The 26,290-nt window shown below is 43.7% G+C and overlaps 1 protein-coding gene and 1 long non-coding RNA gene across 3 annotated transcripts in view; one reads left to right on the top strand and one right to left on the bottom strand.

Moving 5' to 3' along the window:
* Positions 1-81: 81 nt before the first annotated feature.
* Positions 82-5,318, bottom strand: LOC141731158 (uncharacterized). The gene is made up of 2 exons (XR_012583104.1): positions 4,761-5,318; positions 82-4,559 (listed from the first exon to the last, which is right to left on the bottom strand). It is a non-coding gene; the product is annotated as an uncharacterized LOC141731158 (long non-coding RNA).
* Positions 5,319-5,372: 54 nt separating this feature from the next.
* The window catches only part of SPPL3 (signal peptide peptidase like 3), a 56,512-nt gene continuing 35,594 nt past the window's right edge, over positions 5,373-26,290 (top strand). The window contains exon 1 of one of the 2 annotated variants that reach the window (XM_074554444.1): positions 5,373-5,704. In XM_074554444.1, coding sequence (XP_074410545.1) covers positions 5,682-5,704 — 23 coding nt within the window. In that variant the 5' untranslated portion in view covers positions 5,373-5,681. The remainder of the gene's footprint in view (positions 5,705-26,290) is intronic. The other variant, XM_074554445.1, reaches the window with a different exon arrangement.

The raw sequence follows: 26,290 nt of genomic DNA, 5'->3' as shown, positions 1-26,290 counted from the left end.
CCTTATGCACCCAGAAGTCCTGATGCTGCTGCTTCTGCTTGCCTTGAGGATCTTCAGCTGTAGAAGCTTTTTTGAGACCAGTGACCTTTGAAGTCTATAAAACCAGAAATGCACATCTGTTTGTATGATAGGACCTCCCTGAATGCTACAAGTGGATGCCATGTGGAGAATGCTTAGCTGAACAAGGAAACATTTCAAATGCTGAGAAGGAGGTAAATATTCTCCATCACTTTATCATGAAAGGATTTTTCCCTTGGTCTATTGGAATTGTCCATTTTAAACTATAGGAGCCTGGGTAATTAGCAAAAAACCAAATAAACTTGCCCACTTTCATCTTTCCATTCATTGGAACCTGCCAGGCTGTGCCAGAGAATAGCTCAGCCCCACTAAATATTTCAGAGCCTCAGTGCAGGAAAACCAGTGAGCTTTTCAGTGTTTCTTAAATGTTAGAGATGTTAGTGGTCAGACTGAAAGGGATTCCTGTTGTGAATTAGCCAGCATCCCTATCTTATAGCCTGGCACTAAGGATTGCAATATCACATTTCTCAGATTTTATTACAAGTGCAGTTCTGAGGTGATGAGAGAACAGCAGAGGCCAAGGGTGGAAGCTAGATTATAGTTTTAGTGGAGGAAGAGCTCAGTTGCAGAGTGCCATAATCAGAAAATGTTCTTCTGTAGCTGAATTGTAGTCAGGGATTGTGCCTTGAGGATGAATATTTGAAATAAAGGAACTTGTGTTTCCTATATCCATTTTTATCTATTACCAGTGCTTACTCTATGTTGATTTCCTTAATTGTAACCATTTCCAGGTTACAACTGATTGATTCTCAAGTCACTCTGATTAAAATGATCTTGGTAATTGTAACAGGGGAAACTTAAAATTTGAAGACACCAAGAGATACCTGCTTGTTTTTCTCATGTTTGCAGTATTTGGTTTTGTATTAATTGTTCCAAAGTAATCTCTTCTCCCCTAATAAAGTGAGTGAATTACTTAACACTGAAAACACTGCATGAAAGTATGAATGGGTGCACAACAGGAACATTATTCTGATTTTACATGTACTGGTCTGGATTCTGCTTATTGCACTAAATAAGGGCAAACCCAGAGTAAGGGACTGCAGAGACCTGTGAACCTCATGGAAGGCAGAATAGACTCCCAAACCCTCACTCCTGTATCTACATAATTTTTACCCCTGATTTTTAATGTACTGAATTATATCTGTTATGAAGTGTACATGATGAAAAACACAGTAATTTGCTGGTACAATGTAGATTGAAGGAGCATACAGAGAAGGAAAAAAAGCCTAAATATATTTGTAATAAAAGTGCTGCTAGAGGGAGCCCATATAATTCCCTGAATAGGGTGGTAAAATTGCCATTGGCAAATGAAACGCAGAGAAATGGTTCTTTTAACAATTCTTTACCATTTTACTGTTCTTCCTGCTGGGACTGATAAATGCTTTACTGGCCTGAATGACATTAACATAATCCCCTCCTTGAAATGTGAGAGCTATTATGATAATTTTCACTCTTATTTCTGTTATTGGGGGGAAAAAAGCTACATGAGTACCAAAACTGATTATTATTTGTGCATTGGGAGCTTAGTCCCAAAAGAAACACAGGAGTGTGAAAAATCCGAGATAATTGTCATTTATACTTTGTTTTCACAGGCTTGGATTTCAGCTATTTGTGCAAACCCTGAGTATCTCAGTGGGGCAGGACTTGCTTGAATACATGTTTTAATGTTTCCAATATATACCCAGTAAGGTTCTAATGTAGTAGTCTTTGGTGTAAATATGTGAGTATAATTGGAAAATGGGATTTTACTGAGAAGGAAGCTGGGGATGCAGAGCTTGGAGTTGTGGTAAATCCATGGGGCAAGTCGGTTTAAATTCCAAACTTGCTCTACACATTCCTCTGCCTGTATGTGGAAACAGGACTGGGTCCTCCTTCCCAGTCATCTTCATTTTCTCCCTCCTCTAATTCCCAGTTTCTGCCATCAGGGTGAGGGTGGAGATCGGGAGCAGCCCTGGCGCTGGGTTATGAAGGAGTTTCCCACTAGGTGGTAGTGAAGAGAACCGTGTCACACATGGTCACTGCACCTTGTAATTAGGTTTGTAAAGGGGAATCCCACAAGGAGCTGACAAGCAAATAGCCTGCTGTAGCTCCCAGCTGTACAGTCAGAAGTGGATCTCTTGATTTTGGGGTTTTTTCCTTCCCTTTCTGCTCCTGTCCATGCTATTTGTTCCTTCCTGAACAAAGCATGGCTGACAACTCTACTGTCGTGTCCTTTCCTGAAGGGTGGAGTGTCTACATGAAGCTCCTCTGGTTCTTTCCACCTCCATTACAGCAGAAGCAAGACATGGTTAGCTAAATGTCATCTGCTGACATTTAAACAATTTGGAGGTGAGGACTCTTTGTAGCCAGTACTTTCATCTGATTTTTCTCTACCATGCTTGCCTCTGGGAGCTGCCCTTCCAAATACAAAAATAATTTTAGAAATGGTTTTGTTTGCTGCTCGTTCTGAAATACCTTGACAGGTCTAAGTAAAGCATCAGTCTACATCAAAGGTTCCAGGCAGAACAGGTACTCTGGGAGGACTTTGTAATGTCACAGTAAACTGTCACTGAAATTCAGACTAAAGCTCTCTTGTAGGTCCAAAGAGAGACTGTACAAAAGATACACTGAGAAAATTATCTGAGGAATGCAAGCAGTGCTCCAGTTTGCAGTTGAGAGTAGATGCTGGGTCTGTAGGGAGGAATAAATTTCTCCTGTGGATTCATCCCACTGCTATCCTGTAATGATAGAGCAAGCTTGCAAAATCATTTAATAGTCTAGTCACAAAGCCTGAGATGCTGGAAAGAAATTATACTTTAATTGCTCATCAGCTATAAATCATTTGTGCCAAATTAATGTGCTGGAAATTTTGCAAGACTGAGAAACTGGAAGCTATTTCAATATGAACACAAAGCAGGGATATTGTTTCACAGATACCAATATCAGTTTTACATCCTTCTTCTCAGCAAAAAGAAAATTAGGAAAGGCTCTTTAGAATCAAGACAAGGCTGAAAACTGATTTATCTTTCCCTGCATTGATTTAAAAGGACTGAGATGTCCTTTTTTATTCTTATATTTACTCTGTTATCATCAATGAAAATGGTAGCACCAACAGGCATTCCAGGCATTCAGGTTTGCACCACAGCAGAGTGATGATTCCAAATTATTTATTTATTATCTAAGCATTTCTGCAGGTCTTTCTGCTGTGCTGAGGAGAACAAAAGCAAGGAACTTATCCATTGTGCAACTCCTACCCAAAGCCTGAGATTTTTGGGTGTTTAGACAGGGGATATGTGTATGTGGGAACACCAGAGTTTCCCCCCAAGCAGGGCAGGAAGTTTCTCCAGCTGGGAGGAAAGTTGAGCATTCCCCACCCCCTGATCCCTGCAGCACCCCCAGTGCCAGGACTGAGCCCAGCAGGGATCTGTGGCCCCGTCGGGCACTTGGAGCGTTTCCACCTCTCAGCTGATAAATCCGATTCTGCAGCAGATTTAGAAGTGGGTAAAGTGCTGATTATGTGGGGAGCTCTAAGGTCATTCCTGTCCACAAGACCAAAGGGCTGGGAAAACACTGAGGGTTTGGATGCTGAAGTGACACAACCCGCATCACTTGTTTTGAAAACAAAAAGAGACAGGGGGAGACACCCTCAGAGTCCAGCACCATGTTAATAAAAGCCTTGTTTAACTGGAGCACAGGAGTCCCAGCCCTTCCCTCCACCAGAACCAAGTGCGTCTGTGTTGCACGTGCAGCATCTTCCTGCTGCAGCTCCCCAAAATTTCAGGGTTTTTTGCAGTTTCCTGTGTATTGACTGATGAGCTGAGCTAGCAGGAATGAAGTGACCTGCCCAGCATTACACAGCAACTGGTGACACAACAAAGGTGATCAGAGACGTTCCTTACTTGAAATCCTCTGTCATGACCACACATCAGCCTAAGGTTTTCCCATTTGAGAGAATAAATGAGATAGACAACATGAAAATATTTTATTCAATCCATTAATAGGAACAAACAAGAGTGTGGTTCCAAATTTCAGAGGCATCTGGCATCCCTGTAGATGCAATGAGAACGTCCTAATGTCCCATTAGTTTTTGGAAGATTTAAATACAATTCTATCAAGGCACAGAATTTCTTCATACTTGTTTTTAAAACAAATACCTATTTTTACCAGCCCCTAGCATTTGTTCTCCTATTTACATTTGATGCAGTTACATCACCTCTAGCTGTATGTTCAAACTGGCTGTTCTGAAAGGGACAATGAGTGGGAATGCACAGCTGGACTGGAACAATTGATCCAAGCTCTGCAAAGCCCCACTTGCACAAAATTGCTGCAAGTGAACTCCCAGGAGGTAAATAAGGATTACTCACGTGAGCAAACCCAGCAAAAAGCACTGGTCCTGCATTTGGCAGAAATGCAATGAAGGGCTGAGGGTTTGGCAGCAGAAACCACACCAATATCAACGCAGCAGTTTCTCTGCCAGAGACTCGCACAGCTTTAATATCAGCCTGGTGATAAAATGAAACACATGATTTTTATTTGGTCTTAGTATCTGGAATATTATTTTCCTTCCATTAAAAAAAAACCCACCAACATTTGAGCATTTGATCCTATTGATGCTCCTTGGTTTGAAAGATTCAAAAATACAGCAATCTCTAGGAACAGCTGTGCATGTGATGCATTAACAGCGCGGTTAGGAATTATTTTACCTGAACGGTGCATTCACCGCCCAGCCCGCGCCACAGCGCTCTCCGGGGCAGGCAGGGGCTGCTGCGGGCCGGGGAAAGCAGCGCCGTGAGGGCAGCAGGGGCGGCCCAGAGCGCCCTGAGGTCACGGTCCGAGCCGGCCGCGCTCGCCCTGCCCGGCACCCCGAAAAACGGGGGAGCTGCCCCGCTGCGGGAAAGGAGCCGCCGGCTCGGGAACCACCTCGGGATTCACGGCTCCTCGCCGGAAGCCCCCAGCCCCAAAACCCTCCTTCAGCCCGCGCTGCTTTTCAGCCGGAGGAAGCTCCGTCGGCCCTCCTCTCTCCCAGCCCCTCTCTCGGCGCGGTGTCCGCGGCGATCCCGCCCGCCCGGGGGCCGATCCCGAGCAGCGGCGCGGCCGGGCCCGATAACCAGCACGGCCCGCCGCCTCCCCGCGCCCCACAGCGCCTGCGCGCGGCCGGCGGCGGCGGCACGTGAAGGTGTTGTGGGCACGTGACCCCGCGCTCCGCTCGGGCCCCGCCCCTCGGCGCGGCTCCGCCCCCGCCGTGCGCGAGCGCGGGCACGCGGCGCGGCCTGGCCCGGCCGCCCGGTGCCGCCGCCTCCCGCCCCCGCCCCGCCCCGCGCCGCCGTCGCCGCCGCCGCCGCCGCCCCGCCGGCCATGAGGCCCCGCCGGCGCCCTAGCGCGGCCCCGCGTCGCGGCTGCTGAGCCTCCGCCCGCCCCGCCGCCACCATCGCCCTTCCCGCCCGCGCGGGGACCCCCCCTCGGCTCCCCTCCCTCCTCACAGCCGCCGCCATGTTGGGCCGGGAGCCGCAGCGGGGCCGCCACTGAGCCCCGGAGCCTGCGAGGAGGAGGCGGAGGAGGAGGCGGAGGAGGAGCCCGGGCCCGGCCGCCCCGCAGAGCCCAGCGCCGGCCGCCCAGCCGCAGCCATGGCGGAGCAGACCTACTCCTGGTGAGCCGCGGGGCCGAGGCCGCGGGAGGGTCCGAGCCGGGCGGGCCGCGCCGAGCGCAGCCCCACGCGGGGCCGGTGTCCCGGGCGGGCGGGACCGGCGGGGGGGCTGCGGCGGGGACCGGGGCGGGAAGGAGCGCGCTGGTGGAGGGGCTGCGGGCTGAGGGCTCGGCGCGGCTCAGGAGGAGGGATTAGGGGAGAGGAGGAGGGACGGGGCGGCCGCGCTGTGCGGATCCCCCCCGCCGGCACCGGGCAGCAGGAGAGGATCGGCGGCAGCATCGGCGGGGCTGTCACCCCCGGTCCTGTCCTGTCCTGTCCCGGAGGGCTCCTGGGAGCTGATCCCTGCACGCCCGATCCGCCGGGCCTGGACAGGGACAGGAGCTCGTTCAGGGCTGTGAGGCTGCAGGTCACCTCTGCCTGAAGGGAGATTTATGCCAGGGCAGGCTGGTGAGTCGGTGCTTGTGTGTTTGTGTGTATGTCTGTGTGTCTGTGCGTGTGTGTGTGCGCCTGTGTGTGTTTGTGTGTGTGTCTGTCTGTCTGTGTCTGTGTGTATGTCTCTGTGTGTGTGTGTGTGTGTGTGTTTTCACCTAGCGACAATAGGCTTGGTCCCTGTACAGGAAATAGAACGGCGAGGAAGAGACCAGTTCCTGTGGAAAGACACGAAGTGTAGCAAATGAGAGGGCATTTTTTTCTGTGTCCTGACACTGTCTCGGGCCTAGCTGGTGGTGGATAAAGGAGACGGGGTGCAGTTTCTTCCTGTAAAATGTGGGGGTTTTGTTCTGTTGTGGATTACAGCCAAAATACTTCAAATAATTTACCTGCGCATCATCTCTATTGACCTGACCACTGCAGCAATTTATTCTGATATTCTCACTGCATTTTAAATCCAGTGATGTCATCCAGGGTTGTTGCTTAGATTTTTTGAAAAAAGTTACTTGTTTTGAAATAAGTCCCTTATTTAAAAAGTAATTAAATCTAAGTTTTTGACCTTGGTGTGTGCTGAATGTGGAGAAGGGCTTGAGCATGAAACAAACATCCCTGTTCTGAATGGTCCCATTACTTTTCAGAACTTGGAACCCAGTGGGGATTTCTGTTCTGCCACATGTTGAGACTGGCAGCTCCTTCTTCCCTCTCCTGTCTCTTCTCTGTCAAGAACCAACATTTGTATCGGTCTTCTGCTTTTTAGATGTCCTTATTTTGTTTCACAAGCTCAGTTCAGGCAATGGTCTGGTCTGCTTTAAAATATCAGTGAAAAGACAACTCTTCTGACTTCAAAGATCATTTACATATTGACACAGTAAATGAATATTGGTGCAGATTTAAGGCAGTTTAATGTAGTTCAGTTAAATGTGTCTTAGTGTGTTTTAATTGCAGCATAAAATGATAAATTCATAAACTCTTGGATTTGTCAGCTTTCTGGAAAGAAGTAAATGAAACAAAATGTCAGTTATACATTATTTTAATCTTAACTCATTTGCTGTTCTGAATGAGTGGTTTTGCCATAGTAATAGTCTAAAGGGAGGATATTTAGCAGAGGCTGAGAGAAGGATTTGCTCTTCTGAAATGACAATTTCATTCCTCTGTGTATTTTAAGGGAATGAAATTGTCATTTAAGGTCTTCACTGTGCTTGGTGGATCTGAAGAACGGAAGTTCTTTCTTACAGTACTGAGGTTGTAGCAGAATGAGGACATGATGTGTGTTTAAACCCTATAATTTCAGGGCTGTGTTCTCCATGGTGTCCTCATGGACCTCGGGTTTCTGTCACTTTGCATTTTTACCTGTGCTCAGCCTTGCCTGGGAGCAGTGGACAGAGCAAAAATCCAATTTCAGTCGTGCTCTCCTCTCTGTGGGCATTTCATTACTTACACTTCTAGCAACAATCTTGCCTCGGTTTATTTACAGCTGTGATGATGCAGCTCAGTGTAAAATTGGCCATTGCTTTAGCACTTTTAGGACAGACAAATGTGCATTTTGTCAGCTGGGGAGGCTGGTGCAGCAGGGCTGTGCCCAGGAGCTCTTTTGGAAGTTGGCTGATCCCATCCTGTGCATTTGCCAGAGCTGCAGCTTTCCAAGAACAGGTGTGGTGTGTGCTGCAGTGTCCAGCTGCTGCACCCACCCCTTGTGTCACACCTGGAAATGCCTCATCTGGCATTCACAAGAACCCTTTCAGGCCCTGCCTCTGCAGGGATGTCAATTGGTTCCCAGCTGCAGGAGCACTTCCCTTTTGTCCAGGTGCACAAGGCTTGGCTCCATCTTTTTGTCCCTAACTGTCTGCATGTGTTGTTGAGCTGCTGTGGCTTCATAAGGTACGATAAAAGCTTATTGTGGGTTTGATTTTTTGAAAAAAGAAGTCTCAGTTGTGTTAAACTCCTTTGAAACAAGGTACTTGCCAGCTGTGATTAGTGGGCATGAGCATTGGCAAACATGAAAAACAGGGCTTGTTTCAGTCACTGACATCTTGTTAATGATGGTGTTTTCAAGAGATGAGAACCAATTCTCATATTGCTTTATTTATTGGCTTGTAAATATGAATCTGAGATTTTAAGGTAGGTTTATAAATGTATTTTAAATTCCAAGTGAACTGAATGCAATTACTTTCTTTTATTAAGATACCATAAGCAGGAGAGACTTGGACTTTTTCCCCATCTCTTTCATAGTGTTAAATACATGAGTTATCTTTTGACTCTCTTCTGTAAGGAGTTTCTTCTGACAACTTCTTTTTTCTTCAGTAGTGCCCCCACCTATAACCATATGTACTTTTATTTAACTTTTTTAGTATCTAAAGTCATCTTGCTGAGCCAGTATTTCAGATAAAGGTGTCTTGTCCTGAAAGGAGGCTCTGCTGAAAATTTTGCTGGTGAAGAAGAATTCTGTCATCCTGGAAAAACTAATTTTAATGTGAAATGTGGGCTAAGTCCCAGGTGGAAATACTCTTTCAAAGAATATGGACTTTTTAAAAAGAGAGGGTGTTTGAATCAGATGCTTGTCAGCAGTGAGTAGAGAAACTTTCTTTTGTCAAATTCCTGCAATAATGAAAGGAGAGCTGTGTACAATACTGCTGCATGGCAAGGTTGCTCATGATTTTGTAGATTAAATAAGAGCTAAAATTAGTTTCTGCAAGTGGAATAGAATGGGAGAGGAAAGAGGTTGTTGAATACCCATTTTCCCCTTGCTTCCTGTGTGTGCTCCAGCGAGGAAATGGAACAGGGGAGTGACAAAAGTTTCTGCTAAACTGAGGAGGGAATAAGCATGGGCAGAGCAGTGTATAAATATATTTATGTGTATGTGTGTGTGTGAGATTAGTAAATACCAAGAAATTTATATTCAGGCACCAAACTGTTGGAAGTGTGGCAGCAGATGGGTTTGGAAGCAGCAGGCCCTAGATCATTGCTTTGTGAAGTGCTTGGTCTGTCCTTAATTCCTCATTTTGTGGTGCTTTTTTGTGCTGGAGCGTTTGAGAAGGCCCAGCACCATCCCTATCTTGTTTATCTGCAGTTAGTAGGTGTTTAGTGTTTTTCAAGGCCTGATGTAACACCCCCTCCCTTTTTACTGCTGCCCAGGCTGGCAATAGAGATTGCTTTGTTCTTTTTTTTTTTTGCCCTTTCAATGCACAAAAGATTTTCACAGCTTCCTTCTTGGTGCAGAGCAAAGAAGGGGATTTCTACACCAAAATCAAACGTGTTTTTTATATTTCCTTTGCAAGAGTGCTGTATAAGGGCAATAGGGATTGCCATGTGTGCGTGCCCTCTCAGGGTGGTGGCTGGGAGACAGACTGGGAGGGCAAGCTAAGAACAAAAAAAGAAAGACACTGTTTTGAGTCACTAATCTTAAGAACAACTGAACTCCCTGTTAAATGTTATAATCAGTGGGATGATTCTTGTATTAGCCATCAAATGTTTCATGAGTGAAATGGTGATATATTTAGAAGCTTCTCTTCATAATGCAAAGGGTGTGGAAATTAAATCTAATGATGTGTCAGAGTAATCAATAAAACTACTGGGTTTTGGAATAAGTGTAAATGTACAGTGCTGCCTTTGCTCCTGGGAGAATTCAAAGTGGTTGGTGTTAGAAGTCTTTCTGGATTCAGAGGTCTGAGAATTTGCTTTGATTGCAATTAAGCATTTAGCATGCTGCTGCCATGAATTAAAATGCAGTTTCTTCCAGAAGGCTCAGGTGGTGCTTTCAAGTCTTTGCTGGCTGGATTGGATGTGTATGTGGGAGGGCAGGGAGTAAGAGGAGCTGCAGCTTGTTGACAGAACTTGTCAAATACTAGTAAAATAATTTTTTACATTCAAGATTTTTTAACTTGTTTGCTCAGTTTAGGTTGGGAGACCTTAACTGACTAAAAAAGGTGTTTTGAGGATGGGAGGCAGTTTACAACAGAAAACAAATAATTCACCTGAATTTTTAAAAATGTTGCACTTGATAGGCAACAGATTGCAAAGTACATAGATAAAATTCTGTTGTGCTGCTGTCAAAAATCTGTCATGAAATCCTGGCATGCAAATGTGGAGTTTGGCCCTTTGTCTTGCATTTTTCAGGAACTGAAATTACCGGCCACATTCCATTTGAAGGATTGTTAGGAGCTTCCTGAGAACAAGGATGTCATTGTGTGAACGTGCATGAGTATCTAGCATGAGAAAAGTGACTTAAACCTCAGTAAATTGGAGAATATCAGGTTTAGAGTTCATGTGTTTGTCTTTCAGGACCAGCCTCACTTCACTGTTTGCCACCCTCCCTGGAGCTTTTGCTATCTCGGGCTGTGGATCAGTGAGGACAGGGCTGCACTGGGCTCAAAGACAAATAGAGCAAAGAGATGGGATGAGTAGAAGTTTGCAGTGACTTGAATGTACATGTGTTCAGTGACTGATAAGCACAAGGAAAAAAAATCCTTCTGTCACTGTTTGCTAATTGTAAGGCTGTATTTACTACATTAAAAAATCTTTAAGAAAATTTCAAGTGAAGAACAGAAATCAGTATTCTCTTGGTGTTGGTATACAGTTATTAATCTTTTAATTAAGATTTCTGTCACCTATTTTAATTAAGATTTCTGCATTTAACCTTTTCAGGGTACTGTGGTAATAAAAATTCCTGGTTCCTTTAGTTTTACCCAGTGGCTGGAGATCTTGGCTGGGATGCAGGAGATCAGTTCCATCCCCCAGGGCTTCAGGCCTTGCATCTCTCACCTTCTAGGGGAGTGTTCTCATCACCAAACTATGTGTTATTCAGAGGTTCAGCTTTGTGTGGCCACTTAAATCTCTTTCACTTCATATAAAATCCTGTAAATATTTGCTGGGCCAAGAGGCAGACATGCCTTTCTGTCTGGGATTGGCAGAGACCTGGATTCCCTGCCTGGATAAAAACCTGCTCTGGAGGACTGAAGGTCTGTGATTTGTGCTTTTCTAGGGGTGAAAGGTTGAATCTCCATGAACAGAAGATGACCTGAATATGATTTCTTGTCACAGGTAAATGAGTGCTTAGGTGTGTGGATCCACCAATATCAATCCTTGTTGTTGTGGTTTGTGTGAGGTTTGATGGAGCTGAGAACATCTCTCTCTCTTCTGCTGAAGTGTAGGATCCAATAAATTGCTCATTTTGTGCACTTTGGGATTTTGGTGTGAGTTAAGCAGCCTGATGCTGTTGGAATTTGAGGAATTTTGTGGTGACCACCAGACAAATTAATTGAGGATATTGAGTTAAGTTGTATTTTGGTGAATACCATCATTTTTAATACTAGATTCAGTTGCTGAAAACTCAGTCATTTGTCACTGAAGCACAATGCCAAAAAATGGGTATTTAGGAAAACTTCCTACAAAAAGTACTTTGAAAAATCTGTTATGCTTTTTAAAACGCAGTGATTTTTATTTCCTGAAATTTGAAAGAAGAGCAGAGCAGACTCTGGTATTTTTCAATACCTTAGCTATTTTATATCATTATTTTGATAATTGATGTGCCAACATCTGTAGCATAGGTGCCATTGTCTTTATTGTCCTTTGACATTTTATGATGACACTAAGCATTGTATCATACTCTAAACGCAAATAATTGGCACAAATTGTTTTGTCAAAACACTCGAATTTGATTCTGGTGGCATATGAGGGAAGTTTCCACCAAGAGCCGAGGGTGAATTTTGTGGGAACAGGTTGTGCCCATTTCCTGTGTGCTGTGCCTGGTGTGGTGTCAGTGCTGAGGCTGAAACGCGGCTGAGGCAGCGCCGGGCGCTTGTGGAGCCAAGCACGAGCTGGGCAGGCCCAGGCACTCAGAGCCACTCTGAAGGTGATGATTTAATGGGATTAATGGAGCATATGTGGCCTTGCAACACTTGCTGATTCCCTTTCTCTTTAATTCCTCCAAGGGTGCTTGTGCTGATGCTCTCTTCTCCTGAATCTTGTGGTGTCTGTGCTGAAATGCTCTGATCTGCCAGGCCAGGTTCTCCTCCCCTCCTGTGCCTCCCCAGAGCAGCTCAGCTCTCACCATCCATTAAATGTCTCTGTCTGCTGGAACCTCTGTGATGACATTATCCCAGAGCTCATTAATTGTGGAGCTGTGTTGCTGTCATCTTCATTATTAGATTCTGTTGAGTATTTCTTTTTAGGGCCAGCCCCGTGCCTCAGGTCCCAGATTCCCTGGATAGCCTCCATATCTGTGTGTCACATTAAATGCTATGGTATGGACTGTAGGGCTGTCACAGTGTTCTGCTGCCTCTTTGGAGGGAAACTTTGTAACTGATAACTAACCAAGTAATATTGTTAATATCCTACAGCAACGAGGATTCAAAGTAATGCATGGAATAAGGCTGAAGTGACTTTTTTTTTCAGGATGTCAGAAAGGAGTTACTTTGAAACCATCACAGCCAGTGTCATAAAGTAGGGGAGAATGCACTAAGGAGATAATTCTCTACTGTACAGTGTTATCCTTAGGATTCCATTACTGAGGTTGGCAGTGCAGAAGTTGCAGAGATAAAATCATCTCTCAGAGTTTGTATATGGTAGCATTTTCCCTGACCAGTGGAATTGAAAGGGAAATTACACTGTTTGACTCTCAATTTTTCCTACTGTGACTCCAGGTTTGGATGTTCTTCCTTCACTTCCTGTAGCTCGTTCATAGACTTTTGACCCAAAAACTTATTTTCCCATGCAGGCAGTATGTAGCCAAAGTCTGGGGAAGGATTCTCTTCCATTTTTATGCCATAACCTTGTTCCTGCAGGAGCTTCCACAGCAAAGGCTGTGTGGGGGAAGCAGGAGGAGACCCAGGGGTTCCACCCTCTGTTCATACACAGCCTTTAACTTTAGCCAGGAGTTGGCAAGCTTACCTTACTTATTCAAGAAATAGGCTTGATTTCAGTTCATCTCAAAGGAAAAAAACAGTTCTGTGCAACATTAACTACTGACTGCTAAAGGTAAGCATCCTGCAGTGCTCTTAGCTGTACTCAGTGCTTCTCTGCTCGCTCAGTTTGGAAGTCCAAATTTCCTTCGTCATTCCTATGTACTTGGCTGTTTTTTGGACAGAAGTGTCTTTAAAAAGTCCTTTTGTTCATCTGATAGCTAGCCAGCAGGTGACTTCTAGTAAATTTGCAATGATGCATAATTTTAAGTATATTTCAAACCATTTCAGAAGTCTGGAGATCAACAGAAGTGTTAAGAATTGATGGTGTTTGACTGAATCACAGAAGTCTGGGAGCTCTGCTTGCACCATTTTCTCATGACAGTAGTCCTGCAAATAGCAGCTCCATGTCAGAATAGCAAAAACCTGTACATGTGGATTCATGGTGCAGTGTGGTTTCAGGTGGTACAAAAACCAAGTGATCTCAGCATATAAATTTGGTGCAGGTTTCTCTACAGCACAGACAGTTTTGCAGAGGGTTCTGTACGTGGGTTAAGCTAGTAGCAAGTGTATATCCTCAGGATTTATTTTAATTTCAGTCATTATTGGAATAATAAGCCCAGCTGGCTCCAGTTGAGATAGCACAGCTTGGACAAGAACCAGCATTACAAAATGTTTGAGCTCTGCAGTAGCACAATTAGCAGGACAGAGGTGAACAGCAGCAGCTGAATTATGGCTCCACTCAGTTCTGTGGCTCCTGGCCATCTGACATCCCTTCTGGTCAGACAGCCCAGGCTTAAAACTTGATTTAAATTTATCTGGAAACTTTAGTAGTGGGTAGAAATTCAACAGTGCATTCTGAGTAATTATTGTAGTTAGTTGATACAGATCTATTGGATGTATAAGACCAAAGCTGGGTATTGTTACACAAAGAGGTGATTTTACTAGTGCCACTTTCAGGTGCAGTTGTGATTTATGTCACCATCACCTCTGTCAGACCCTTGTGGCAAGATAAAATAGGTGTAGTGTGACTGAGACTTATTTAGTCAATGGGAAGTCCCTTCTGTGGGTCACTGTTAGCTAAAGGTGAGGTGGGTGAAGCAGAGGAGCAAACAGAGCTGGCTGGTGTGGATTTCTGCAGCCTGCTGAGGTGAGGTGTGTCTGTCTTGCTTTCTAGGTTTGATGGTGCAAGGTCATTCAGGTCCTTTTTGGAAGCTCAGATTGATGGCTGTGTCTGCAGGAGAGATTTCTGCTCCCTGAACTCTCCTGGAGGTGGCTGATCCTGCACCTTCCCTGGGATAGCTGCTCAGGAAAGTTACCACAAAGGGCTAAAAGCTCTCGTGGGGAACATTATGATCTCTGCAGGGCTTTGAAGATGAAGAGTGGAATCTAATTAAGCTTTATGATGAAAATAGTTTAAAGAGTGCTTTTTTCCTCAAGAAAAAGGAAACTTTAAAGCTAAATAGTGAAGAGCTGAACTTTTTTTTCTTTAATTTTCTGCTAAGTTGACTACTTCTAGAGCAGATGCAGCTGTAAGCAGTTACAGCTGGTACAGAACAGAAAGATAAGTCTTTATCATACTTAAGTGCCTTAGAAGAACCCCAGTGTTAGTATTCCAGCTAGTTATCTTTCTCTTTATTTTTTTATATTTTTACAGATTTAAAAAAGCATGCTACCTTAAAGCTGAATCAAAAGATGAAAAGAGTGTGCCATAAACCAAAAATATTTCTCTGCAGGAGGCTTTACTGGAAAAAGTTTCATAAGATTTCCAAAACACCCTCTTTAAAGAATGTTCCTACTTTTTGTTGTCACAAGAAAAGCTTCTTAGCTACTTGGGCAAGAGTTTGTTGAAAAGAGTCTCTGTCTGTTCTGCTACCTGTTTGTGCCTCTGGCACTGCCTCAGCTGCCGTGACCCTGGCACTTGGGGTGAGGATGTTCTGTGCTTCTGCCACAGTTTGTGAGGCAGCATCAGGCCCTGGCCAGTCCAGCTCAGGACAACTCATGACCTTTTATTTTTTATTTTTTTTTTTAATTTGCCTCTCAGTAGGAGGTGGCAAAAGCAGGGTGCCTGTTTTGTTGGTGGTAATTTGTATTTTCATGCCATCTGAATCCCCTTGTGGCTTGGTGCAGTTGTGAGTAGTCAAGTTCATTTCAGAATCTCACCAGCCATCATCTGACACCACGAATTTGTCTTAATACAGTGCCAGCATGATTAAAGCTGCTTAAATGTGGCCAGACAGACTGGTTACTCAGGAGTGTTCTTTTACCACTGTCACTGAAGAGTCAGAGTTGGGTGCTGATGGTGTTAACTCATTCTTTTATGGAATGCTGATAAAATCACTCTGCCCAGGCAGTGCTAAAGTAATCCTGTAAACTCCTCAGCAGCATTCAGAGCTGCTCTTTCTGACAAGGTCATATTGGTCAATTTGACTTTGGCTTGTTGATTGTCATGCATGACTGTTAAATGCTTTGATTAAACTATTAGTTGTTAGTTTAATTTTTTTATCTGACTTCTGAATACATTGCTAAAAAGAGTTTGGATTTCTAAGCACGTAATCAATAAATACCAGTCCCAGTGTCAGAGGTATGAGGTGTGGTTTTGGATTGGCTTTAGAGTCAATATAGGTGAGAAAACGTCCTGTTTTCTGATTTCTGTGATAAAAACAACCAACCTCTTTCATACTGGAAAGCCCACTATGTCTTGGTAACTTAAAAAAAATATTAGTATTATGGTATTCTGCATATTTTTAACTTAAGTACAAGAAATGCTGTGGAAATGAAACCTCCAAATAAGACTTTTTCTATATATTGGGATGGAAGGATGGGTTTTGTCTAGGAAGCAATGCAGTGTTCAGATCAATATCCTCCACACCTGAGGGGACTCTGTAATGTCTTTGTACACTGAGTTTTGGGTGAATGTTCTTCCATCAGTTAAAGCAGCTGCTTTTTTTTAACTTGTGTAATCTACAAAGTGATGATTCCTAGTTTAGGGAAAAGGTGGGGACCCTGGAGTCTGCTATGGTATCTTCGGTTCCAGGTGTTAACCCAGTGGTGCCTGCATGTATGTACGTGTTGGCCTTTTGTCACACTCATTGCCAAACCACCTGTGTCTCACAGACAGCCCAGCTGTGTGGCTCTGGTACAAGTATTCCTGCTCTGAACCACTGTTTTTCTTCAGTTGTTGCATTTGCTTTGTGAGGAGGCAGTGACTTAGCAAGGAGATGGATTTGCAGCACATTCTGCTGTCGGAGTTCTGCTCTGCATGACCAACTCTGTCACTTAAAAAAGAAATTTATGAATGTGAATAAACCCTTCTTCTATTAGTCCTTGAATGCAGAGAGTATTACACTCCAGGTAGTTAGAACAAAGTTAGATGGAAGAATTTCTCTACTGCTGGTGTGTTGAGAGTGACCAAATCCAGAACTGGGCAGATCTCTGTGGTGTCTGGGACAGGCTGATCTCCTGGAGCGCAGCTTTGATTAGAGCCCTGTGCGAGATGAGGAGCAGGGCTGCAGTGGGAGCCTGGGGATAAAGGATGGAGCTGGTGAAGGTAAAGGAGTTAAGCAGGAATTTGCACAGACTGTCTTTAGGTAATACTTTGAGAGCAAGTTAGGCCACTCAAGTGTCATCTGTGTGGCTTGAGTGAAACTGTGCACATCAGAGAGGATCAACTTCATCTTCTGGTTTTGGCTTCTGGCTAAGTGCAAGTGGTCAGTTATGGTGTCAAGTAGGGGTATTCCTCTGTGTGCTTGTTAGGAAACCTGCTCTACTTTTTGTGTGTGTTCTTTCTGTGCTGCTTCAGATGGAGATACATCCTTTGGTCTGAACTTTTTTGGTTTAGTCTGTTACCCACCTCTCTGCATGTCAGATTACAGATTTGGTAAGATTTTTGTTATAAATATTGAGGTATCCTTTTGCACAGTGCATTGTTCCCTGTCCAAGCAAAGCTGCCAGAACTATTACACGTTTGTCTTACAGAGCATTACAGAAAGATGTTCAAGGTGAAGTTGTTGCTGAGATCCTCAGGGGTGACACAGGCTGTGTGTGCTCAGAGGTGACACAGGCTGTCCTGTGTGTCCTCAGAGGTGACACAGGCTGTCCTGTGTGTGCTCAGGGGTGACACAGGCTGTGTATCCTCAGGGGTGACACAGGCTGTCCTGTGTGTGCTCAGAGGTGACACAGGCTGTGTATCCTCAGAGGTGACACAGGCTGTCCTGTGTATCCTCAGGGGTGACCCAGGCTGTCCTGTGTGTGCTCAGGGGTGACACAGGCTGTGTGTCCTCAGAGGTGACCCAGGCTGTCCCGTGTGTGCTCAGAGGTGACCCAGGCTGTCCCGTGTGTGCTCAGGGGTGACACAGGCTGTGTGTCCTCAGAGGTGACCCAGGCTGTCCCGTGTGTGCTCAGAGGTGACACAGGGTGTCCTGTGTGTGCTCAGAGGTGACACAGGCTGTGTATCCTCAGAGGTGACACAGGCTGTCCTGTGTGTGCTGTCCTCAGAGATGACCCAGGCTGTCCTGTGTGTGCTCAGAGGTGACCCAGCTGTCCCGTGTGTGCTGTCCTCAGGGGTGACACAGGCTGTCCTGTGTATCCTCAGGAGTGACACAGGGTGTGTGTCCTCAGAGGTGACCCAGGCTGTCCCGTGTGTGCTCAGAGGTGACCCAGGCTGTCCCGTGTGTGCTCAGAGGTGACACAGGCTGTGTGTGCTCAGAGGTGACCCAGGCTGTCCCGTGTGTGCTCAGAGGTGACACAGGCTGTGCTGTGGGTGCTCAGAGGTGACCCAGCTGTCCCGTGTGTGCTCAGAGGTGACCCAGCTGTCCCGTGTGTGCTGCTGGGGTGTTTTTGCTGTTCAGCTGGGGCAGGGGCAGCCCTGGGATGGAGCAGTGAGCTCAGCTCGCACCTTGCAGGTGTCAGACAGGCTGAGCCTGCACAGTCTGTGCTGCTGGGCCTGGCCTCAGGGACAGCCTGGGCACAGCTCTGGGCTCTTGGCAGAGCACTGCAGGCCAGCAAGAATTGCCCTGTACATCCTGAGAGTCCTCCCTTTGTGCCACATAATAATCTGTTTTCTTTTGTGCTTTTTTGACTGCTTGCTGGCACTGTGACAACCATAACATTCTGTGTATGATGGAACATTGTCAGTAAATATGCCTGGGATGATGTGCCTGCCTCAGCTGCACTTTAGATGAACTTAGCCCTGGAACTGCAGCACAATCTGACTCTTGGGTAATGTGGCTGTTAGAGGACCAAGGGAAGGGTGGAGCTGGGCAATTAATTGTGTAGAGATTTTAGGTTGAACAGCCTTATTCAGAAAAATGGCACTTCTGGATTTGGATGGCTGACAGTGCTTGGGATGAGGCCGAACTGCACTGATAGAAGACAGGCTGTGTTTTCTTATGTTAAACACTCAATTGTCTGAAACCTGGTTCAGATAACTTACTGCTCCAGTTCTGGAAGACACTAATACAGTTCCCTTTCATTAGGGTAAAGTGTGAAAATTTGTTATCCCTTGTTGCTAATAGAAGCCCTTATTTTGCTCACTGTAGTTCAGCTATTGGAAGTTTCTGTAATGGAATTTTTCAGTGCTGTTAAGCAACTGGCTGCTGAATGTCCTGGATCTTGGTACTGCATGGGAAATGGATGGCTCTGGAGGAGCAGGACTCTAGAACTCCATGACAATCTATTGATAGTGTCTATGTGACTGATTTGGAAAGGCTGCAGTGCTATAGTCTGTCCAAATTTGTTAAATTGATATCACAGAACCTCCTGACCTCTCTGGACCCTGAATAATGCCCCAAATCATCCAAAGAGATCCAACTTCTCCTTCATTTCTGTGGCTGTTAATTCTTTTGATGATGATTTGTAAAGAGAGAGGAACAAAGGAAGTAATTTAAAAATAGTTGTAGGAATGGTGTGAATTCATGGATCTCAGCTAGTGTGGCACCTTATCAGGGGAGTGATGTCCTTTATTTTTTCTGTGCAAGCACTGTAAAAATGAAGCAAATATTTACATTTTCTTGTAGTTATAGACACTTGACGACAGTAACTCTGCACAATGCCCAGCTAATAGAAATTCATGGTGCTCTTGTTTTGGAAACAAAAGTTGCTTTGAGTAGTAGATGTTTTGTAACTAAAAGTGTCTTGGGTATATATGTTGAGATATTTTTAGTAATCAATGCTGAGTGGATGTTTTCTTGATGATGGGGAATTTTTAGCATGTTGTAACTAGGTCTCTTATTTTCTTTTAAAAAAATCTTACTAAACTTAGGGATATGCCACCCACCCATTTCTGATACAAGGCAAGTGGGCTAAGACCAAATGGTGATAAAAATCCTGCACAACTCTAATGCCATTTGCAATTTTATTTACAAAAGTAATCTTCTAGTTGCTTTGTAAGATTTAAATGTATCAGAAATTGCTTTTGATTTTGCAACTAGGGGATTGACCAAACTGAATTGGGTTCCTTTCTTTCCAAGAGGAAAGATGTCATGGATGTGGAGGTGTGCTGGGTCGGGCTGAAGGAAGGTGCTGTGCTTTGGGTGCCGTGTGGTTGTGCTGTGCTTTAAGTTCCTCCTGAGGTGTTGCTGTGGTTGAGATCAGGGACAGACCCTCCTTGCTGCCAGCCTGACTGGGCTTGCCCTGCTGGAAAGGTAGGAAAAGTCTCTGAAGCAGAAAATGTGAGGAGAATGGCTGAGAATCCCTTTCTGTCCCTGTGCCGGCTGATTTAAGGTCTGTGTTGTTTTCATGACAGTAAGAGAGAATTGAAGTGCCTGCTATCAGCAGTTTAGTGACAGCTAATCAGTGACCTGCTTTGCTTATTAACAAGAGTTGGGTTCTGTGCCAGGTGTCATTTCCACACTGAGGCACATTCCACAGTCACGCTGGAAATGAGGAGCTGGGCTGTGTTTGTGTGCTGGAATGGTTTCTTTACTTCAGGGCATTTGTTTGGGCTGGGGGCTTTTTGTCGTGTTTCCTTCTTTCTTTTAGTGATTGATAATTGTTTAACCCTTTGAAAGAAAATTACTGCTACTGAATGGCTTATGCTATGACATCAGAAATCTGTAATCAACTGCTGCAGACCCTGCTGTTTTGCCACAATTTGCCTGTGACCATTGTCTGAACATTGTTAGGAACTAGCTCAGTTGTGCTTGGACTTTTCCAGGCATAATTATATTTCTCATAGCTCACCATGAGAAGCATCACAGTATTCATGTACCTGTATTGTGTTTTAAAAGGAAATTTTTCACTTGTGCAATAGTCTGGCTTTGGATGTGGTAGAGATGCTTATATTTTTATTTGTCTTTTCCTAATAGTGTCTCAGGAGGTGCATCTGCAGCCAGTGTCTTGTTTGAACTTTCAGGGAAATTATCATTCTGTGCTTTGAATATCCCTATTACCATGGCAAATAATTCATGCTGCTAATTAAGACACTGCACAGAAAGATGGGCAGGGAAGGAATACAGCTTCCTTATGCTCACAATTTATCTGTCTTATAAATTTATAGGACAGCTGCTGCCAAAGTGTCTCACAGTTTACCAGTGAAGATCCATGACCTGACTGATGGATTTCTCCTGGAGGGAGGAGGGAAGGGCCAGACGTGTTGTGTCTGGTGCAGATGGAGGCACGGGGGCAGGAGCAGCACTGTGCCCATGCCAAACTTGTGTTCCACAAGAGAGGAGCACACTGAGAGAGACCCTTCTGCTCAGAGCTGAGGGCCTGAAAGGCCCTCATGAGTTTGTACAACTGATGAGTGGCAGTTTTGTGCTGAGCAGTTTCTTACACAGGTCTTGCAAACCCCAAGGAGACTCTTTTGTAACTGTGAAATGAATGGGAAGCCATTGCACAATCTGGCAAATGAGCAATAAATCCAGCAGACTATTTTGGTGGTGTTGGAGTTAGAAAGAGAAATTAGACCTGATTAAAGTATGTGTTAAACACCAGGGAGGTATCAACACTGAAGAAAGCTGATGGCAGTGTCTTTGTTGTCCATGTGTAATAGAGGAGACTCTAAAACAAATTATTCTGTTCTGTTGTGACTGTGCATCATAAGCCAGGTACTATTTCTGCTTTTTTTTCTTGTTGTTATGGGTAAGATGAGTTAAATTCCATCTTGTCTGAAATTTGCATATTATTACTAAATCTTGTTTGATAGAAAAAGATGAAAATCATCAGCTTTACCAGTGGCATTGTGGTAGTTCATACTGCACCTTGTCTGGAACTGAGTTGTACTGCCAGTGCACACTTACTGCAGAAAATCAAATGCCTAATATTGAAAAAGAATGTTTTTCTAGTCTTTCTTCTCAATAAAAGATAATGTTTTCCTTTGTAAGGGCCTATGTGATTAGATGTTTATCCTCTGTTCCCAGGAGAGCAGACATTGTGGTTCATATTTTCTGTTTTGTGAAACAAGATTTCATATAGCTGACTACATCTCTGGAATCTATGTCATTCTCCCCCTAAAATGAACTGAAAGCAAATTGGCTTTCTAAAACATGAAAGAAGCCTAGAGCAAACTCTTTGTCATCACATTCCTGGTCAAATCCAGCATTTGCCTTCCACTGAGTTTCTAATATTTAGTAATGTCTGTGGTTTCCCATGGGGTTGCTTAGGTGAATGTAATAAGTGAGAGCTGTTGAAAGAGAAAAGAATGAAAACTTCATCATGAGCTGAATTGAGCAAAAACTCTTGGGGGTTGCATGCATGTTTTGTATGTAGTTCTTTAAAATCATGCTACTTTTAATCAATGTTTCTTTCCTTCACAATTATGAATCAGAGACAGAAAATACCAATATTATCCAAAACCAGAAACACATCAGAAATTATGGCGTGATGGGAAAAAAATCTAAATTTTATATTATATACTCCAGCTCCAGGAGTGCATAAATACTGCACAAAAGGGAATGGAGGGAGCAGAGGGCGCTTGTCAGCCCTGGGCAGAAATGTCCTTCCCCACTGACTGTGTGGGAGCTGCTCTGGGAGTGAAGAGGGCCCTGAAGAACCTGTGTCCATTTGACTGAACAGACACATTTATGGACAGCTTGGCAGCTCCAGAAGATGGGAACTGTTCCCTCTGCCTGCTGAGGTGCCAGCAAATGCTGGCTGTGACAGAAGCTGGCTCTGATTGCACAAGTGCAACCTCCCCCTGTCCTGCAGCAGCACCAATGATGGCAGCCCTTGCCTCAAGAGGTGCATGGTTCTGTATGTGTTTGGTATTTTTAGAACTGGTTTGGGCTTGAAAATGTGTTTTCCAAGAGTTATACTGTTGTATTTAAAAGAAATTTTGGGTGATATTAGAGGAAAAATATCTGGACAAACCAGTGTTGAGTTTTGAGTAAAAAAAGTTCACTTTGAAGTAAAGTTCTCTTCATTTCTTCATCTACAAATTGTATCTATCTGTCATCTTTTTGTCACATTTTTCTCTCTTTCTCATCCTAAAACGTTGCCCAACTTTAATTTTGTATTTTAAATACTTTTATTTAGAACTGTCTTAAAATACAGACAACAAAACGGGCAGGGAAAATGTCTGAAACTTTGCACTGCTGTGGTTTTGTTGTTGTTCTGGTTAATCCTGTGCAGCACAAGTTGCACTTGTTCATGCATAAAATCTTGACTTAAACAGTCCCCCCAATGCCAAACAGTGATGAGAGAGTATTTTAAAAACAGCTTAAAATTTGTGTTAGCTCCATCCTCACAGTGCTTTACTTCTTACACAAAAGCAGATTTCAAATAAAACATAAAGGATGACTAAGGGATATTGTGAAATTTTTCATTTCACTTTGTTCACTCTGTACAATCAAATGTGAATAATGTTATGAAAGTTAAATAGCATTTTAATATTATTTTGATCTCAAAATAGCATATCGTTTTTAGGCACAGGAATCAATGCATGTGGCAAACTCACTGTGAATTGTGCCTAAATTTAGTAGGTGTCTTCAACAATCAACCAAAAATTGTGATGTTCAAGTCAGCTTTGTCATCTTGCTACTACATTTTCCTGAGTTTAACTTTTATTGGAGTGAGTCTGTGCTCTAGTTCTGATGTGAGTGCTTTTGCCTGAGGGGTGCTCTGGAATTCTGACTGTTCCAAGGGTGAACTTGGTTATTTTTAGGAAGGTTAAACATCTGGATGTTCACTACAGAATCTTTTCCAAAAAAGCATTTTGTTTCTGAGCAAGAAATATCAGCAGAAATACAGATATAGCACAACAGAGTGTAATCTCTGCCTTCCCAGGGCACTTGGGTATTTTCAGGCTGGTCTGTTCCTTAAAGCACCTCTGGGATTACAGAAGGATATCGGGAGGATTTAGCTCTGTAGTATTTTTGTAGGTGGCTTTGAGACTTTGGAATCCGGAGCTGGGATGAAACCAAGCAGAGGTGCCAAATTAGGAGTGGTTATGGGGGACACAAGGATTATATTTGAAATGTTTCTAAGACTCCAGGTGTTTGCATTCTGGCTGGGAAAAAAATTGATTGAGATCAGTTGATTGGAGAAAATTGTTCTCTGTTTTTCTGGATTCGGAAATTAAAATAATGGTACAGGTACAGTATAGGATTTGGAGTAGAAAATTTAAGTTGTATGTAATGATTTTAAGTCTTTCCCATATATGTTTTATGTGTGTGGGAAAAAACCCTTGAGGTAAATTGTGCAAGTTAAATGAATTAAAACTGAAATGACTTCAAAAAGAGGCTGACTTCTCTTTTATGGGCTGTCTTACACTCTTGATTATTCACAATACTGCTTTTAAAATGGATCCTGCCTGCCTGGTTTGAATAGCTAGATCAAAAGTCTTATGAAAATATGCTAATGTGTTATGAAAATATTGATTGCTGAAACATTGCATTTCCAGCTCAGCGTTATTTTTCTCCCATAGCAGTTTCCAGGTGTTGCTTAAGAGAACCTTGGCAACCCCTTTCTATTTTCTCAGCACATTTTGAATGTCCCTAGCTCTACACTCTTTTTTTCCTCAAGCAGGAAAACTTCAGATTTTCAAATGTTAGTTCCTATTCTAGTTTTCTAATATGGTTGATAAAATGGTAAATCTGCTTCTGGTGGGAGGCAATTTTTTAAATGAATGCTACCTAGGTGTTTTATGTACCCCTTGAGGATATCACAGCTCTCATGGGTACATGCTGAAAGGTTTCTGCCTCTCCAGCTGGGTATTTGCTGGTGTGATAAGGGATTGCTCCTCCCCACAAAGAGAGTTTAATTTCACTTGTTTGAATGTTGATAGTGGGAGACTGTTGCCAAGTTGAAAAGACTGTTTTGTTTGTTTGAAGTGTTTCAATCCGGTCACTCACTTTGATTTGTGTTTTGTTCCTCGCTCCATACATTACACGAAAATGTGAATTGAAACAGATGGTGGAGGATCAGCATTTAGGCTTCCAGCATGTAAAATTTCCTGGAAAGCTGAGGCTTCTACTGTGCCTCAAAACCACATCATGTTTGTTTTATAGTAGCTCCTGGATGCCAGGCATATATTAAGTTGTTCTGAGCCTGCTGCTGCATGGACATCCCCATTGAGCCCAGCAGTTCTGTGTTTTTCCTGAAAGAACTGAGCTGTTAATTCCCTAATCCTTGGGGAGATGATTTAAAGTTAATGTCAGAATTGGAGGCTGTTGCCTCTGTGGGTTCAGAATTCGTACTGAAGTGTCTGTTGACTCTTTTCAAAGCAATCCTGTTCAAGATGGACAGAAATGAAGTTAACCTGGCTTGCATTTATGTGTTTTCCTCTCTATCCATGTGGTTGGAAGTGTCATGATTTTTCCCAACTCCTGAAAAATCTGATGTGGCTGCTCCTGTCAGGGCTGGACTGTTTGCCTGGGCTCGGTTTATGCTGGTGGAGATGTAATCTGACTCTGCTGTGATGTTTAATGAGCACTGAGGGAAAAACTTCTTTTTAGAAGTGGATCTCTGCTCTGCTGTGTTGCAGTTTCTCTAGCCTAAAACACACATTAAAGGAGTACAGCTTGAATTAATGAAATGTGTATTTAGAATGACTGGTGCAAATGAGAGGATGACCTGAAACAGGAGAGAAATGACTTTCCCGTGTAATGTTATCTCAATGCCTTTACCTAGAAATTTGCTTTTTAAAAGGCAAACATTTTGTCCAATAAAAATAGTATTTTGGTTTTGTTTGGCATTTCTAATAGTTTTCAAGCCTGATTTTGCAGAATATTACAGCCTCACCCTGTGTGTGGTGTGGTGCTGGGTCTGGGGTGTGCATTTCAGTTCTGTGTTTGTAGGAGGAGAATGATGCACGATGAAATGACAATATCTCTGATGAAACTAGTGCAGATTTCAAGTGGCTGTAATTTGATCCTGGTCAAACAGAGATTTCATTTGCTCCTGTACATGAAGATTCCTGTACTTCAGTTTGTCCAAAAGGTTTTTGTGGTGCAATATTGAAGACATGACAGCTGCTGTTGAGAAAATTTGCTGTTAATAAGCATTTCAGCATTTGGAAGCCCAGCTCAGCATGTGAGATGCCTCTAATAATCTCTGAACATTATCATTTAATTAAACCTCTACTGTTTAGAATAAGTGAGTACAAAAGAGCAGTAGGACATGTTCTCCTTCTTTTTCTTGTTTCTCAAGGCTGAAAAGAGCATACTGGGTAATACATTTGGAACTGGTCCACTTGGTTTTTGTGTTCTTTGGGTTTTGGTGTCCCCTCCCCCAAAAAAGCACAGTGGGTGAAACTTGGAAGAACTGCCACTTCTTGTGTTGTCACTAGTGTTCCTGTGACTATGGAGATGTTAATTGGAAAAAAAAAATTGGATTTGAGGGGGAATTGGATCAGGTTACAGTTTGGTGTTGGGAAAGAGTGTAGGTTCCCCTGGTGTAACACAATTTTAGGTCGTTTTAATCTCATAGTTCTTCCACTTAGTGTTTCCTTTTGCCTCTGGGTTTCTCCCCTTACTGTGTATTTTTCTAGACTAAATGAACTCAGTTCCTATCTCTCCTAGTCATCTTAGAAACCCTTCTCTGCACTCATCCCAGTGACAGGCTAATAATCCTGCTCACACTGAAACTAAATTCCTTTCTGAGCCTGCCTTCCCCCTCAGCAGCCCCCTCTCCTCCTGTGCTGGGTGGGCTCTGTGCTCTTACCCCACAGGACTCAAAAAAATTTGGAAAATCGAAAAGTGTCTGTCCAAAATACTGGCACTAATAGGTTCACTAGTATGGGGAAATCCTAATGCTCATAATGTAAAACCCCAACTGACTCCTGGAGTAAATCATGTGCAGTTTTATCGAGGTGATTGCCTTGGAG

The sequence above is a fragment of the Zonotrichia albicollis genome, chromosome 18 (genome assembly GCF_047830755.1).
Source record: "Zonotrichia albicollis isolate bZonAlb1 chromosome 18, bZonAlb1.hap1, whole genome shotgun sequence".
Classification (NCBI taxonomy): Eukaryota; Metazoa; Chordata; class Aves; order Passeriformes; family Passerellidae; genus Zonotrichia; species Zonotrichia albicollis.
This window is presented reverse-complemented; position numbering and strand designations above follow the sequence as displayed.